Genomic DNA, 18,802 nt, shown 5'->3' on the forward strand with positions numbered 1-18,802 from the left:
GTCAATCAACAGAGAACTTTTACCAGTAACCCGTTCCACCTGGCCACTGATCGGTGAACGCAGCATGTTCTCCCAAATCTTAGTCTTACTTGAGGGGGTCATTGATCTGACATTTGGTTTACCTCAGATCTGTGCGAAGAGACTAGCGGAACATGAAGAGGGTTCCCTGGTGTAGGACATTGGCTATCATGTGTGTCTCAGTAAGTAGCACTCAGCTCAGAGTCAGAACCTTATTATAAAACCTTAGGCTGACACTCCACTGTGGCAATTGGAAGAGGGCTACACTTGTCTGTTTGAGACATTAAACCTATCTCTCAGGCGGGTATAAGAGATCCAGGCACTGTTCGGAGAAGTTGTTCTCCCCAGTGCCCTGATTATTCCTCAGCCAATTCCACAGGAGGATGGTATTATTAGACTCCTGTGTCTGGAAGCTTACAGTGCAGCTGTGTTGTCAACATTACAACGAAACGTCAAAAAAAAAATCACTCCATTGGCTGTGAGGCAAGCTGGGACATCCAAACGTGCTCGAAATGAGGGTCACCTTTTCCCCCTCTCACTTTTACTGGAAATCTCCACTATTATGAAGAATTCTACCTTCTCTGCGTAGAGGGCAGTCTGTACACAATGGGGAATGCTGCACTTACTGGAGAATGAGACCTGCCATGAAAGCGGGTGGAGAAGGGAGGGGACACCTTGTTTAATGTGTGTGATAACACAACCATTTCACACATAATAACACTATAATGGCAAGCAAAGCACAACGACTTCCCCCTCCCCCTCATTCCACCCCCACCTCCCCCCCCCCGCCCCGCCTCCCCACCATATGGACTCTGTCACACAAGTTACCTGTCAATGCAAACTTGTCATGTGTTACTGACCTCAAGAGCAGATAATTTGGATGGCGTTCACTTTGCTACTGCGGTGAGAAGGGGCACAGTAAGAGTTTTCTTAACACTTCTTATGATTGATAACGCCAGAGAAATTGGGAACCTGCTCATTTATAAGTGCAAAAGGAGTTTTTTTCTCTCCCCCTCACCCACACCTTTTGTTTAAATAGATTTGGTATCTGTCTCAGTCTTTCAGTCATAAATGGTCTTCTGACTAATTGCCAGTGTGGAACATATCAAGGGAAAATAAAACCTTGGCTAGATAAACAGTATCAGCAATGATATGTATTTGAGCGTCAATCTGATAAGTCCTTCACTTTGTGTGTAAGTGTTTCTCCATTCACTTCCACACCATTGAATTGCTGTGTTAAGAGGGAGATATACTCCTCCTATTAACCTCATTTTCTTCTAGTCCACTTGAATGAATGACCTAAAGTGGTGTGCCCTTTTGTCCTGTCTGTCAAGTGCTTAACTAGCTCATAAAGCCTGCTTTGATTTCTTTATACTGTGTTTATTGCCCTGTGTTTCATTCCACAAGTTATTCTTCTTAACAGCCAAGTGACTTGGAAATTGTGCGAGAAGACTTTAAGATCCATATTAACACTCCAGAGGGTGTGATGGAAGTCCAGAGAAAGGGAAAATCTCCTTAAAATTAGAGCCAAATGATATCAGGAAACACTCCCTCACACAAAGGGAGTGCATCTGTCTCCCCTGCAAAAAGCTGTTGAGTCTGGGGTCAGTTGAAAATGACCAGGTAAAAGCATGAAGGGTTGCAAATCCAGGACATTCAATAGGAATTAAAATGCAGATCACTCATGGTTTAATTGAAAAGCAGAACAAGTCCAAGTGGGCTGAAATGCCGCCTTTTGTGCCCCATTTCCCTGAAGCTATTGTGCCAACAGTGCACAGGCAGGCATGCTTCTGTGGAATGTTGCCATTCTTGTGCCAGGCCTCACCACAAGGACAGCATCTCTAACAGTGTAGTACTCCCTCAGAGGTGTACTGGGGTATCAGCCTCAACATGAAGCTAAACTTTCCAATTCAGAGGGGAGGCTGTTTCCCACTGAGACACAGCAAACTTGTGACTCTAATAAATAAACTTTAAAACTTTAAACTTTACAACTTCAAACACCTATAATGACAACACCCCAGCATCAGGGCCTTTTTAAGAACTGAAATAGTTGCAAAGATTTTGTTTAAAAAAAATACTTATTTAAAATATTAACCTGTTTTCTGTAGATTCCTGTAGATTTTTAAATGTTTGTGGATACTAAGTACAGTGTGGTGCAGGGGGTGGGGGGTAATTCTCTGAGTGTTTACTTTGTTGCAGATGTTCCTCATTCACTTCTGTGTCATTGAGTGGCAGTGTTAAGTGTAGGCTAAGCATTGACTCGTACACTTTCAATTGTCAATGTTCACACACACCCAATGTGCTGCTGTGTTAACTTTGTACGAGTGGAAACTGAATGGTTAATAGCCTCTGCTTAAAAAGAGTGCACATGGGAATGGAATGTGAGTGTACATGAGCTCCACTGAGTCTGGGGTTATTTAATGGGTACTGTGGTGCAGTGGTTATGTTACAGAGCTAGTAATCCAGAGGCTTGGTCTGAATATGCAGGAGAAAGTGATTTCTACACTCCAGTGAGAATTTGAATTAAGTTTAGAAGAAATGGTGGGATCAGTGTGGCACCGTGGGTTGGCACTGCTGCTCCACAGCACCAGGGACCTGGGTTCGATTCCCGGCTTGGGTCACTGTCTGTGTGGAGTTTGCATGTTCTCCCTGTGCCTATATGGATTTCCGCTGGGTGCTCTGCTTTCCTCCCAAAGTCCAAAAGACGTGCTATAGTTCGGTGCATTGGCCGTGCTACATTCTCTCTGGAGTGTAGCAATTAGGGGATTTTTACAGTAACTTCAATGTAGCATTAATGTAAGCCTACTTGTGAAACTGATATAAAAATAAAAAATAAATAAATAACCAAAGTGATTGTGTAGTCTCAAAACCCCAGATGGTTCATTAATGTCTCTTCAGGGGAGAAGCTATCTTACTCAGTCTGGCAATCCCACTGCAATGCGGTTAACTCTTAAATGCCCTCTGAAATTATTTAGCAAGGCACTAAGTTGTATTAAATTGCCCATGGTCTATGAGAAGACACAGAAATATATTCACAGGAGGGAGGTTTACCTGTGACTTCCGCATTCCAAGAATGGATAAAGTTAAAAAAACACAGAAGAGCCCAGAAAATCTACGGTGTTCCATTATCTCTCTCTCTGACTCCAAGGTAACTACACACAGCAATCGATTTCTTGTTACATTTGTCCTTAGGATATGGGCAACAGTGGCAGGGTCCCATTTATTACCAATGGATATTTTCCTTGAGAGGTGGTGCTGATTGGTTTTCTGCTTGGTTTGTAGAAATTGTCTTTTTAAAATAACGTCATGGTTTGTCAGGGCACTTCAGAGGGCACTGAAGTTAACAGGGGAGACAGTGATGTGGTGCTAATGTCAATTGACTAGTAACCCAAAACACAACCTAACACCCTGGGGACGTGAGTTCAAATTTCACCTCGGCATTATTAATAAAGCTGGAATTGAAACCACGTCTCAGTAACAAAACCATTACTGAATGTCATTAAAAACTCATCTGGTTCACTAATATCATTTAGCAACTTTACCTGCTTTAGCCTAACTATGACTCCAGACCCATACAATGTGGTTGGTTATTAACTGCCCACTGAAATGGTTGAAGGTGATCAGGGATGGGCAACAAATGCTGCCTTTGCCCACATCCCATGAAAGATTAAAAAACATCAACCACAATGTGTGTGTTGAGAATCAGATGTTGGCCAGACCAGCTTCCCATCTTTGAAGAACATTGGACAACCAGATTTATTAAATGCCTGGTGGTGCTGACAGTCTCTGTTTTAATGGAAGATCTGAGCAGGCGAAATTTCCAACCCCAGGAACAGCCCACGGCTGCTCTGTCAAGTACCTGGATGCAACAAGATGTGAAGACCTTTCCAGAAAGAGATAATGCAGGATACTCTTTGGCTGGCTTTCCAGCAGAAGCCAAGACTCTCGTTGCCGCCTCAAGATTCTGGCCATTGATTGTGGAATGGTTCAGCAAGCCATTCAGTTGTGTTGAGACTGTTAGGGAGGGCCAATGGGTGCTGGCCTCGACAGCAACACCCACAACTTGCGAATGAATCAAAAACATAATTTGAATGCTCGGCCCCTAAGTTCCTAGTATCACTGTTATGTCATTAGTGTCTCTGTTGCGAGAGATATGAACTAACCACACACTTAACAGCAGACAATAAGGTATACTTCCCCTTGTGTGAAAACTGGAATGCATTGATTTGATTTGATTTATTATTGTCACATGTATTAACATACAGTAAAAGTATTGTTTCTTGCGTGCTATACAGACAAAACATACCATTCATAGAGAAGGAAATGAGAGAGTGCAGAATATAGTGTTACAGTCATAGCTAGGGTGTAGAGAAAGATCAACTTAATGCCCATTCAAAACTCTGACGGCAGTAGGGAAGAAGCTGTTCTTAAGTCAGTTGGCACAAGACCTTAGACCTTTGTATTTTTTTCCTGAAGGAAGAAAGTGGAAGAGAGAATGTCCGGGGTGGGTGGGGTCCTTAATTATGCTGGCTGCTTTGCCAAGGCAGCGGGAAGCGTAGACAGAGTCAATGGAAGGGAGGTTGGTTTGCATTATGGATTGAGCTACATTCATGACCTTTTGTGTGAAAACTGGAATACATTGTTGGCTGGTGTGGAAGGAACTGCTTCTCTGCCTTTGTGAGGGAGCAGGAGCAGTTCCTGACTGGGGCAGAATCACAGGTCAGTGTCCCAGAAGGTAAATGAGTTTGTAGAGATAATGCAATCCCTGAGATCTCCGGAATTTGTTTTGATTACCTGAAGGAGCAGGAGAGAAATGTTCCCAGAATACTTTCCCATGTTGGCCCTGTTATTTTTCCCTCTAGGTTCTTTGACTCTCCCAGGAGATGTTGGAAGGATTGGGGAATAGGGATTGGGAGTTTGGGGGACAACGTACAAAACATCCAGTCACAATGTTCCAGTCATCATGAGAATGGGGCAAGTTAGTGAACCTGCTGGTCATTTTCATATACTCACTCAACTGTCAAATATACATTCAAACCCACACATACAGCAACATATAGGAAAGCTGTACCATAATATAACACAATCCCATTCCCCAGCCATGTCCTAGCCCCTGTCCCATTACATAGATTCAGTAAATGGATTGAAAATAAGCAACTGAAATGATGTTAACGTTCCCTCAATCAGAGGAAAATGCAACCTCAAGGTGCTTCATTGTCATTTATGTGTAAGGTTCTTTAGAGTTCTAGGTCTGATTTGGAAACCTTGCCAAGACAATGGCTTGTACCAAGGCTACAGTACCATCTGTTTAAACAGAGAAAAAAAACAGACCTTGATAGATAGAGAAAGATACAAACATATCAACATCCAGACTAGGAGCAGGAGTAGGCCACTTGGCCCCCCAGGGCTGCTCTTCTATTCAATAAGATCATGGCTGATCTGATTGTGGCCTCAATCCCACTTTCCTATGTATCCCCTCAACCCTTGAACGCTCTGGTTAGTCAAGAATCCATCAAACTCAGCCTTAAAAATAGTCATTGGCCCTGGCTGCACTGCTGTCTGGAAAAGACCTCCACAGATACATGACCCTCCATGTAATTCTCTTCCCCAAATAGATTATAAATTGACAGAGTTAGCCTAATCCTTCACATGTAGCCTGGATCCAAATCGTGAATCTCCCTCAAGGGTTGTCCCAAACAGTTCTTCGCAAAGAACAATCATGAAATAAGTCCTGAAATATAAAAGTTCAACACTCTAACGGAATGAAGGATATGCAGATGAGGCAGAACAGAGATGTTGAGGAAAGAGATCTACGATGATCTTATTAAATGGCGGAGCAGGGTGAATAGCCTAATTCTATTTTGGGTAACTGAGTGCCAAAGTGCATTAGACACTTCTTTTCTGTTTGAGACCCAGTCCCAAATCCAGCCTGGGCTGATGGGACATCCATTAAGATCAAAGAATAAGAACAAAGAGAATTACAGCACAGGAACAGGCCCTTCAGCCCTCCAAGCCTGTGCTGACCATGCTGCCTGATTGAACTAAAACCCCCTACCCTTCTGGGCACCATATCCCTCTATTCCCATCCTATTCATGTATTTGTCAAGTTGCCCCTTAAAAGTCAATATATTATCTGCTTCCACTACTTCCCCGGCAGTGGGTTCCAGGCGTCCACCACCCTCTGTGTAAAGAACTTGCCTTCTACATCTCCTTTAAACCTTGCCCTCGCACCTTAAATCTATGCCCCCTAGTTCTGTATCCATCCATCCTATTAGTTTTGGATAATCTCAATCAAGCATCAGCATTTTTTTAACTTAATTTTATGGGCCGTGAGTGTCACTGGCTGGGCCAGAATTTATTGCCCATCCTTAACTGCGTTCCACTTTAGAAGACATTTGAGAGTCAAGCACATTTCTAAGGCTCTAGAGTCACATGTAGGCCAGACCAGGTAAGGACAGCAGATTCCTTCCCTGAAGGACATTAGTGACCAGATGGATTTTCATGACAATTGCCAATTATTTCATGGTCATCGGTAGACTTTTAATTCCAGATTTTTACTGAATTCAAATTTCACCATCTGGGTGAGAATCTGTAGCATAGATTGGTCATCTCACTCAGAGAGATGGTGGGCCAGTTGATATTGAAAATGTGCAGATGTGCTGTGTGGGTATAGAGTATCCAGTTGCTTGGGTAGCATATATCAACTTTGTGTATTGTGCCAACACTTACCATTTATTTTATTGATATTAAAAAACAAAGTTTTAGCAACTTTGACACTGCTAAATTCAGCTATCTACTGCCAGAAATACAGATAAACCACAAAAGGGATTTGCCAGTTTGATATAAGACAGCATGACTGGGATCACATCCCAGAAACTGAAAGAAAATAGGACCAAAATAAAAATACAAGCAAAACTCTGAACTTATTTTTTTTTGCTAGATTGAATAAACACTAAACCTAGTTTAAAATCACTTACGATAAAAGCAAAACACTGCAAGTGCTGGAAACCTGGAATAAAAACAGGACCTGTTTCTGTTTTTATTTAAAATCAGCCACATTGAGTGGTACACCTGCTTTATTTTTTTAAATCTGCAACATTGAGTAAAATACTAAACCAGTTTTACAAAAGTGGTTTCTTGTTAAACACTGAGCCTGGTTAAAATCTCCACCAGCCACTGACCACTGACTGGGCAGCACAGTGACACAGTGGATTGGCACTGCTGCTTCACAGCGCCAAGGACCTGGGTTTGATTTCTAGCTTGGGTCACTCTCTGTGTGGAGTTTGCACGTTCTCCTCGTGTCTGCGTGGGTTTCCTCCGGCTGCTCCGGTTTCCTCCCACAGTTGGGAAAGATGTGCTGGTTAGGTGTATTGACCCAAATAGTTGCTGGAGTGCGGCGACTAGGGGATTTTCACAGTAACTTCATTGCAGTGTTAATGTAAGCCTACTTGTGGCACTAATAAATAAACCTTTCCAGAAAGCCAACGAGGAATGGGCTTCGCTGACTATTTTACAGATGGTAAACACCGCTGGCTTGAAAAAGTGCCAAGGGTGCTTATCCACCTGCCCTGTTTCTGCTATCGGTATCCTGACGTGTAGGAGAGAAATTTCCCTGCATAGCCAATTGTCAGAGCAAATGCGGAGACAGAATCCGTGGTATATTTGAAGGAAGAAAGCATTTCAACAGCTGATAGGAAAGAGAGAATGGGGAGAGGGCGAGGCTATGGGATGAATGGAGGGTTGCTCCAGCGAGGGGCGAATCCGATAGGCAGAGTGGCCTTGTTCTGTGCTATAAACTTTATATCCCTCCCCCCAGCCCAATCCTCATTTCCAGGGGTGTTCTGATTGTTGCTGAAACATTAACTCATCTTCCTTTGTCACCGACATTAATAAAGAATAAAACTATTCCGTTTTAATAAGCTCTCCATGTTCTCACTGGAAATGAGAAGTCTCTGCTAACACTGGAATATTGGTTTAAAGGGTTCCGGGGAGAGAATGTAAGGGGATGGTGATGCAGGGAGGCGGGGTGGGGAAAGAGAAGGGGGGAAATAATTGAACCGCTCCTGTAAAAAGCCAGCACAGGCCCGAGGGGGGCGGGTGGACTCTTCCTGTGCTATCTGATTCTGTGATACACCTGAGTCCTTCGCTCTGAATTTCTTGCCCACTTTTCCTGTGTCAACTCCCCTTCCCACAGACTCCTTCATTTTTGTGTCTGCATTCTACTCAGAACTTTCTACAGTTTCACACAAGCCATTTGAAACTCTTGACTATAACTGCAACGGGAAAGGGAGCTTGCAATGGGAAAAGAGGATGGCAATGAGAAAAGGGGGGGGGATTTCAATGAGAAAAGGGGGGGTTGCAATCGGAAAAGGGAATCACAATGGGAAAAGGGGGGAATTGTGTTGAAAAAAGGACCATAGTGGGAAAAGAGAGTCACAATGGGAAGGGGGGGGGGGTGTTGCAATGGGAAAAGGGGGAATTGCAGTTGAAAAAAGGGAGATTGCAATGGGAAAAGGATATTGCATTTTCCAACCAAGAGAGAAAATCTCAGCAGGTCTGGTAGCATCCATAAGGAGGGAAAAGAGCTGATGTTTCGAGTCCAGACAACGCTTTGTCAAAGCTTGCATTCTCCTTCCTCTCAACTGGATCGTTGTCCAATGATTTCCGGGATATAAAAACTCTAAGCTGATCAGTATAACACATCACCCTGACCAACAGGGGGTTTGAAATAATGATGAGCACGGGAAAGAAACTGAATATTTTTCATTCATTTAAAAACCAACAGCAAAAAACTCCCACCGAACATCCATCTTTCCTTCACCATCAGAAGGAACCCTGATCTCAAACATGATCACGGACCTTAATCCTCGTCATAAACGTCTTTAAAGCAACAGCTTTGAGTTGCAATGCAAACCATCCAGCCTTATCAACTGCTCTCTCTGCCTGGGGCACTGAAGGACATCACACTGGCACCTGTGTTTACATTACTTTTTGATTCTATTTGTTTCTGGGAACCAGAAGATAGAACAAAAATCGTCCCAAAATAAGAGGTTAGGGCGTGTCCCACCCTCAAATAGATTTATGTTTAAAACATTCTCATTTGTGAAGAATGTGGAGAGATGGAATCTTACAAATCTAGAACCATTATACTGAGGTTAATAGATGTCGATGGAACCGGGAAAATGAAATTGCAGTGGGACAAGGGGGGGGGGGAACCGCAGTGGGACAAGTGGGGGGGGGGCCGCAGTGGGACAAGGGGGGGGGGACCGCAGTGGGACAAGGGGGGGGGGGGACCGCAGTGGGACAAGGGGGGGGGGGGACCGCAGTGGGACAAGGGGGGGGGGACCGCAGTGGGACAAGGGGGGGGGGGACCGCAGTGGGACAAGGGGGGGGGGACCGCAGTGGGACAAGGGGGGGGGGACCGCAGTGGGACAAGGGGGGGGGACCGCAGTGGGACAAGGGGGGGGGACCGCAGTGGGACAAGGGGGGGGGACCGCAGTGGGACAAGGGGGGGGACCGCAGTGGGACAAGGGGGGGGGACCGCAGTGGGACAAGGGGGGGGGACCGCAGTGGGACAAGGGGGGGGGACCGCAGTGGGACAAGGGGGGGGGACCGCAGTGGGACAAGGGGGGGGGACCGCAGTGGGACAAGGGGGGGGGACCGCAGTGGGACAAGGGGGGGGGACCGCAGTGGGACAAGGGGGGGGGACCGCAGTGGGACAAGGGGGGGGGACCGCAGTGGGACAAGGGGGGGGACCGCAGTGGGACAAGGGGGGGGGGACCGCAGTGGGACAAGGGGGGAGGACCGCAGTGGGACAAGGGGGGGGGACCGCAGTGGGACAAGGGGGGGACCGCAGTGGGACAAGGGGGGGGGACCACAGTGGGACAAGGGGGGGGGACCGCAGTGGGACAAGGGGGGGGGACCGCAGTGGGACAAGGGGGGGGGGGTCGCAATATTGTTCCTCCCCTTTGACAGACATGAAGAAACTTGAATGGAGTTTGGAACTTTCTTCCCAGGATCAATTGTGAACTTTAAATTTGAGATTGGTAAATTCCCTGTTACAACAGTTGTGATATTTAACAAAAGGTTGCCCCCCCAGCATGGAGTTTGACCATGAATCAATCATCATAATAGGATTATGCTGCCACAGATACTGATTCATCCTGAGCCTAAACTCTCTATCATTACAACCAGGTGTTGCACAAGGCACTGAGAGAAAAGAGTTACTGAGCAAAGTGTGAGAATGCGCCTCAGCTGCGACTGAAACCCTCATTCTTGCTTTTGTTACCCCCAGCCTCAACTATTCCAACACTGCTCTCCCATAATCTACCCGCCCTGAACTTGAAACCATCCAAAACGCAGGTGCCCTGGATTAAATTACAGCAGATCTCATTCCCCCATCACCCTTTGGGCTGGATGAACTACTCTGGCTCCTGGTCCAGCAGGGTCTTGACTTTAGAATTCTCATCCTTGTTTTCAAATCACTCTATCACTTTCTCTCTCGCTCTCTGTGATCTTAAAACCATTGAATCCTTACAGTGTACAAGAAGGCCATTCGGCCCATCTTCACCGACTTTTCAAAATAGATTTCTATCCAGGTCCATCCCACACTTATAGTAACCCCACACATTTACCTTGGCAAATAGGTTAGAATCATAGAATCCCTACAATGCAGAAGAAGGACATTTGATCCATCGAGTCTACACCAACCACAATAATCCCACCTGGCCCCTATTTCAGTGACCCTATGCATTTACCCTGCTCAGCCCTTGATACTAGGGTCAATTTAGCATGGCCAATCAATCTAACCAGCACATGACTGTGGGAGGAAATGGAGCACCCGGAAGAAACCCACACAAATACATCCCACTTTGGTAGGAATAATGGTAGGAAGGATTATTATTTACGTGGCGAAAAACTGCAACAGGCGACGGTGCAGAGGGACCTTGGGGTCCTTGTGCATGAGTCGCAAAAACCCAGCCTGCAGGTGCAGCAGGTGGTCAGGAAGGCGAATGGGATGCTGGCCTTCATAGCGAGGGGGATTGAATATAAAAGTAGGGAGGTCTTGCTGCAGCTGTATAGGGCATTGGTGAAGCCGCAGCTGGAGTACTGTGTGCAGTTTTGGGCGCCGCACCTGCGCAAGGATATTTTGGCCTTGGAGAGGAGGTTTACTAGGCTGATACCGGAGTTGAGGGGGTTGAGCTATGAGGAGAGGCTGAATAAACTAGGCTTGTACTCGTTAGAGTTTAGAAGAATGAGGGGAGTTCTCATTGAGACGTATAAGATGATGAATGGGATGGATAGGATAGAGGTGGAGAGACTCTTCCCGCTCAGAAAGGATAGTAGGACTAGGGGGCACAGCCTCAAGATAAAGGGGGGTGCGGTTTAGAACGGAGTTGAGGAGGAACTTCTTCACTCAAAGGGTGGTGAATCTCTGGAATTCTCTGCCTGTTGAAGTGGTGGAGGCTGCCTCGCTAAATATTTTTAAGACGCGGGTTGATGGGTTTTTGATAAGAGAGGGGATTAAGGGTTATGGGGAGAGGGCGGGAATGTGGAACTGAGCCACGACAGATCAGCCATGATCTAATTGAATGGCAGGGCAGGCTCGAAGGGCTAGATGACCTACTCCTGCTCCTATTTCTTATGTTCTTAAATATGGGGAGAACATGCAAACTCCACACAGACAGTGACCCAAGGCTGGAATTGAACCCGGATCCCTGGTGCTGTGAGGGAGCAGTGCTAACTACTGTGCTGTCCTGTACCGTCTCTTCCAGACCCACAATCCTCCAACACACCTGCTCTCCTCTAATCTTGGCCTCTTGTACATTCCCAATTATAATTACTCCATCATTGGTGACCAAGAGACCAAACTCTAAAACCATCCCTACATCTCTCCACCTCCCTAACTCCCTCCCCCTCTCAGAACACCCCCTTCCCCTTAAAACCCACCTCTTGACCAGGATTTTGATCACCTGACCTAGCAACATGGTGGTACAATAGTTAGCACTGCTGCCTCACAGCACCAGCGATCCGGGTTTGAGTCCCAGCTTGGGTCACTGTCTGTGTGGACTTTGCACATTCTCCCCGTATCTGCGTGTGTTTCCTCCCACAATCTGAAAGATGTGCTGGTGAGGGTGCATTGACCCGAACAGTCACCGGAGTGTGGCGACGGGGGGAATTTCACAGTAACTTCATTGCCGTGTTAATGTAAGCCTTACTTGTGACTAATAGATACACTTAAACACCTCCTTAGGTGGCTGGTGGGGGGGAGGGCGGTCAGATTTTGTTCTAAAATGACCCTGTGAAGCACCTTGGCCTCATGTCTTGAAGGAGTAATGACAGTTGTTGTTGGCTCACAGGTCAGCCGTGATCTCATTGACACAGAGGGGCTGAGTGGCCTCCTCCTGCCTTCCCAGTAATATAGCAAGAAGTCTCAGGACACCTAGTTAGAGTCCAACCAACTTATTTGATAGTAAACTCACAAACTTTCGGGGTTTGCCCCTTCGTCGTTTGCCCCTGACGAAGGGGCAAACCCCGAAAGCTTGGGGGGTTACTATCAAATAAATTGGTTGGACTCTAACCAGATGTTCTGAGGCTTCTTACTGTGTTTACCCCAGTCCAACGCCGGCATCTCCACATCATTCCCAGAAATACATCCAGTCTAACGCGTGATGAGACGAATTGCTCAGTAAAACTAATTTGACCCCAGTGTAAAAATCACAGAGGGCCGCCTGCAGCCCAGCCATGGGGGGCGGGGAGAGATGACAATGAGAGTTTGTAGCGGTGCCCAGCAGTGTGTGCCGAGGGAAGGAACCAGGTCGGACGCACAACCGGGCTTGGAAATATTCAGAATTGAAGCAAAAGGCTCCCGCGGTGTGGACAACCAGTCAAATATCTGCCCCTATCTCCACCCGGGATAATGCTGTCATGATTTCTGAAACCGTTTGTGATGTTTGGACATAAATCTAACGAAACTGGATCAACTCGCTTTTAATTAAACATGTGGCCGCGTGGATTTTGGCACCGAGTCGCTGGAAGATGTTAAAAATAGCGAGTGTTGTCTTTGACCACACACAACTCCCAGCACAGAGGGACGCCGTTCGGCCCACCGTGTCAGTGTAGTCCCAATTTAACCAAATCCACCGCCTCTCTCCCCCCACCCCACCGAACTGATTAATTGCCCCTTAACGAGTAAATATTCCTTTGTGATTTTTTTTGGGAAGGTGGGGGGGGGGGTGGCTCGTGTTTAAGGTATTGTGTGCGAGTGAGAAACAGATTAGTGTGTTTACTCTGAAGTCACACAGCAGCTGCCTCCTATTCCACATTCCACAATAAACACAGACAAGTCACATGCAAAACATCACAAGCACAAACTGCCTTCCGAGGTTTAATTTCCACTTTGAGCCTTTCGCTCCCCCGCTGTGAACTGAGCTGGATAAGGGAAGGGTGTTTGTGTGAACCGTGTTGTAAATTTAACGACAAACCGTTCCCCTCAAATTAGACGGGACCCACAGACGGGAAAATGGGAAGCTAAAGTGTCAGCTAAAGTGAATCAAATTAACAGCAGTAGATGTGTAAATCTGTGAGGCCGGCCTCGTTTCAGTTACACCGAGCTTCTAATGTTTTTCGAACCTTCCCATGTTCTCTCTGGCTCGTATCTTTCTCCCTATTTGTAACGCACTCTCTCTCAGTCTCTGACTACCCTGCTCTACATTTCTGTCTCAAAATAAAAGCAAAAAATGCCGGAAAGATTCAGCAAGTCTGGCAGCCTCTGTGGAGAGAGAAACAGAGTTAATGCCTCCAGTCCAATGTGACTCTTCTGCCTGTCTCTCATCCCCATCTCATTCAGTGTTAACTCCTCTTTGTCCCCCGTCTCCTTCTCAATCTTCCCGTTTATCTTTCGGTCTTATTCTATTTCGCACATCTCTGTCAGTCCCCCACGTTCCTCCTCTCTCTTCTTGCCTTCTATTTCTCGCCTTTCCCTCTCGGCGTCTCTCGTGTCTTTAACATGAGAACAATAAGTCGTCTCACAGCCCCAGCACAGAAGGCATCCCCACATCGTGTTTAACATGAGAGATTGTGTGATGCCCTTGTGTTCGCATTGTTTCTAACTTGTGCCTGTTGTGTGTCTAGTCCTTCTTTCTCCCTCTGGCTTTCTGTCCCTCTCTCTCTTTCCTGGCAGTCTCGTTGTCCTAGTGTGAAGTGTATCTAATCACATTATCTGCACCCACACACACTGATCTCTTCATTCCGGCTAATGGGCCGTGAAACAGCCCACTTTCAGCGGCAGATTGAACTAATTTCTTCCAATAAGCAATTAGACTGACAAGAACAACTTCCTTTGAGAAGACTGGCCCCTTCACATCTTCACACACACACACACACAGATAGAAAGACACACAGAGACACTCTGACACACACACACATCGAGCCACAGAGACACAAAACACACGTACACAGGCACAGATACAAAGACACACAGGGACAGGCACAGAGACACAGAGACACAGGCACAGATACAAAGACACACAGAGACACACAGTCACACAGACAGATACAGATACACACAGACAGAGACACACATTCAAACGCGGAAACATACCGAGACACAGATGAACAGTTTGTACATCTCGTCAGAGAGCTAAGGAAAACATCACAATGTGCCATTAAACAATGGCTAAAGTCTGCATAGCTGGTACTTTCTGTAGATGTTAGTATTTTATATAAAAGTAAAATACCGGGGATGCTGGAAATGGGAAAAAAAAACAGAAAGATGCTCGGGGAAAAAACAAACTGCTAAAGAAAACCCATCCTGGATGGGGAACATTTTCTGTCCACAGAAGCTGCCAGATTTGCTGAGCTTTTCCAGCATTTGCTGTCTTTATTTAATATTGTATATGTTAGTCTACACACATTACAACAGCGACTACACAAAAAAAATCTTTCATTTGTTTATAGATTGACTTTTGGAGTGCCTGAGATTGTGAAATTGTTAGTCCAGATAGGATGGACCGTATGATCCCCTTTCAGCGCGGTGGGGATCTATGATAATGGCAACACGTTAATTCCTTCTTAAACTTTAATTTGTATCTTTTTTCCTGCCCTGCCACTTTTTCGGGGATTTATGTTCGTTTTAATTGCGTTGATGTGACAACGATTTTCCTGCTAATATGATTCCGGATTCCCAGCTGAGATACATCTTTGTACACCTATTACACACACACATATACATACATATTTATATATGTATATATAATAATTTACTTTTTAATGTAATCTGCACACACACTGCAGTGAACATCTCCCCCTCCCCGAATTTCCCCTCAAAGAGCCGCACCGATTACTCGGGACCCGGGAAGGTTAAAAGGCCTTAATCCCACCCCAATATCAGAAGGGAGTGAGAAAGCCACACGTCCTCTTAACTTGTTCCGACACAGAACACCCCGACAACTGTTCCTGCTCAAACATAAAACAGATGCAGCCGCTCCAGCGAGCCTCTGTGAGACCTGGGGCGGTAACACACAGCCCAACTGCACAGTACATCTGGAGAACTCGTTTTACAGCGAGCGAAAGAGACCTCGCTTTATCCCCCAATTCCACACCATCCCATTCAAACACAACGGACCGCTAAAGGAAGGAATAGTTTAGACTTTCAGGATATTTTCACAGTCCAGCACCCAGCGAACTCTCCACCCGATTCCCAAATAATATCCCACAGGAACAAAAAGTTATTCCGGGGTGGGGCGGAATCAGGAACCCAATTGAAGAGAATCCTTGTTCCAACAAACTGACCTGTCCCTGAGATAAAAGCAAATTACTGCGGATGCTGGAATCGGAAACAAATGCTGGAAGGGTAATCCAGACTCGAAACTTTGGTTCTATTCTCTCTCCACTGATGCAGCCAGACCCGCTGAGATTTTCCAGCATTTTCTGTGGCTTGCCCCTAACCCACTTTCCGAATCACAGATTCCTACGGCCGATCGGGAGACCATTCAGCCCCTTGCCTCTGTACTAGTTCTATCCCCTACCCTAACCCGGAAATTTTTTTGTATCTCCTCTCGCCAAATATTAGTTCCTATCGAATCTGCTCGCACCGCGCTTTCTGCCCGTTCCAGAGCTGTGTGAAAAACAGTATCCCCCCGAGTGGTTTATCTGCCCATTCTCTGCAGTCTGTGTTCCACTATTACACAAAACACTCTTCTCTCAATCCTGGTTTTAAATATTTAATCTCTCCCCTCACCTCTCTGTGCTCCAGAACAATCACAGCTTCCCAATTTCTGCGCTGGAAGGAATTTAACACTTTGTAATTTTGTAGGAATGAATCGATGGGAAAATATAAATTGTCTAAACGAGTGGATCTTCACTCTAAACTTTCCCAAAGTTACACAAAGTTTGTCTTAAATTTGGAATTGTTATTGTGAATTAGAGTTTTTTTTTCTCTCTGTTACTCACTGCTGTAGTCGGGCAGTCTCGGTATCATCATCCCGGCAGCTTGAGCTCGGAGCCAGTGGTCTAGCTGGAAGGAGCCGGCCGCCGCCGCCTTCAGGTGCTCGGGGTGCGGCTGGGGCAGCGGCGGGAAGGCGCCGTACGGCAGAGCGGGGTGATGGGCTCCCAGGCTGGGGTAGGTGTAGACAGGGTGGCCGTACATGGCGGGGATGGCGGAGTGGGACAGAGAGCCCAGCGCCGGGGGCTGCAGGTTCAGCAAACCCGGCTTGGGGATGATGCTGCTAGCCAGGGACAAGGGGCCCGGGTTCGCCCGGGGAGAGGGGCTCTCGGTGCCCGGGCTCCCCGCCGAACTCTCCGGCACCGAGCCGGGGCTCAGCACGGGAGGGGAAGCGCTCGGCACCGCCCGGGGCGCCTCCTCGGCTAACAGAGCGTCGATCCGGAAGTTTTTCGACTTCTCCATGGCGTTGGGTGGTTTTGGGGGGGGGAATGTGGGAAGGAAGCTCTCACTGTGACAGCAGCTCCTCTGTGATGCTGGTCTAGTCACTGCGCTCTATAAGAACAGCCGTGCCAGCCTCCAACACTCCGACCTGTGGGCACTGCCTTTCCCACTGCCTACCTGCAGATCTCCACAACTCTGAGTGTCCAGGGAGAGGACAAGTGCTCCATATACCACCCACAGCTACTCCCTGTAAAACACCCACAGCTACTCCCTGTAAAACACTCACAGCTACTCCCTGTAACACCCACGGCTACTCCCTGTAACACCCATGGTTATTCCCCGTGTAACACTCACAGCTACTCCCTGTAAACCCTCAGTTACTCCCTGTGTAACACCCACAGCTACTCCCTGTAACACCCATGGTTATTCCCCGTGTAACACTCACAGCTACTCCCTGTAAACCCACAGCTACTCCCTGTAAACCCTCAGTTACTCCCTGTGTAACACCCACAACTACTCCCTGTAAAACACCCACAGCTACTCCCTGTAACACCCATGGTTATTCCCCGTGTAACACTCACAGCTACTCCCTGTAACACCCATGGTTATTCCCCGTGTAACACTCACAGCTACTCCCTGTAAACCCACAGTTACTCCCTGTGTAACACCCACAACTACTCCCTGTAACACCCACGGTTATTCCCCGTGTAACACCCACAGCTACTCCCTGTAAACCCACAGTTACTCCCTGTGTAACACCCACAACTACTCCCTGTGTAACACCCACGGTTACTCCCCGTGTAACACCCACGGTTACTCCCCGTGTAACACCCACGGTTACTCCCTGTAAAACACCCACAGCTACTCCCTGTAACACCCACGGTTATTCCCTGTGTAACACCCACAGTTACTCCCTGTAACACCCACAGCTACTCCCTGTAACACCCACAGTTACTCCCTTGTAACACCCACGGTTATTCCCGTGTAACACTCACAGCTACTCCCTGTAAACCCACAGTTACTCCCTGTGTAACACCCACGGTTATTCCCCGTGTAACACCCACAGTTACTCCCTTGTAACACCCACAGCTACTCCCTGTAACACCCACAGCTACTCCCTGTAACACACCCACAGCTCCTCCCCGTAAACCCACAGTTACTCCCTGTGTAACACCCACGGTTACTCCCTTGTAACACCCACAGCTACTCCCTGTAACACCCACAGCTACTCCCTGTAACACACCCACAGCGCCTCCCCGTAAACGCACAGTTACTCCCTGTGTAACACCCACAGCTACTCCCTGTGTAACACCCACAACTACTCCCTGTAACACCCACAGTTACTCCCTGTGCAACACTCACAGCTACTCCTTGTGTAACACCCACAGCTACTCCCTGTAACACCCACAGTTACTCCCTGTGCAACACTCACAGCTACTCCTTGTGTAACACCCACAGCTACTCCCTGTGTAACACCCACAGCTACTCCCCGTGTAACACCCACGGTTACTCCCTATGTAACACCAGCAGTTACTCCCTGTCTATATAGCACTTTGATCAGATTCTCTCCCTGTCTGTTTCACTGGGTAAACTATTTTTCTGCGGTGCCCCAGTTCCCAATCCGTTTGTGATGCCTCTACAGTTGATTTGCTATTGTATGGCACCGTGTCTTCCAGTTATGCTATTCTGTCTCAGCGAATCTCTGTCCCATTCTCTCTCTACCTCTCAGCCTATGGCTTTCTCCCTCTCAGTTTTCTCTCTGTCTCTATGTTTCTGTCACTGTCTCAATCTGTCTCTCAGTCTGTGAGCCTTTCTCGTCTCTCTTGGTGTGTGTGTGTGTGTGCGCGCGTGTCTTCTAGTTTTTATTTTGTCTATCTCTGTCTATCTCTCCCCTTCCTT

At 47.0% G+C, this 18,802-nt stretch overlaps 1 protein-coding gene across 1 annotated transcript in view; it reads right to left on the reverse strand.

The window, feature by feature from the left end:
• The window catches only part of mnx2b (motor neuron and pancreas homeobox 2b), a 41,168-nt gene extending 24,227 nt beyond the window's left edge, over positions 1-16,941 (reverse strand). Inside the window, exon 1 of the mRNA XM_080198324.1 lies at positions 16,471-16,941. Within this exon, the coding sequence (XP_080054450.1) occupies positions 16,471-16,924 (454 nt within the window). The 5' untranslated portion in view covers positions 16,925-16,941. The remainder of the gene's footprint in view (positions 1-16,470) is intronic.
• Positions 16,942-18,802: the final 1,861 nt, after the last annotated feature.

The sequence above is a fragment of the Carcharhinus amblyrhynchos genome, chromosome 11 (genome assembly GCF_965287045.1).
Source record: "Carcharhinus amblyrhynchos chromosome 11, sCarAmb.v2.hapA, whole genome shotgun sequence".
NCBI lineage: Eukaryota > Metazoa > Chordata > Chondrichthyes > Carcharhiniformes > Carcharhinidae > Carcharhinus > Carcharhinus amblyrhynchos.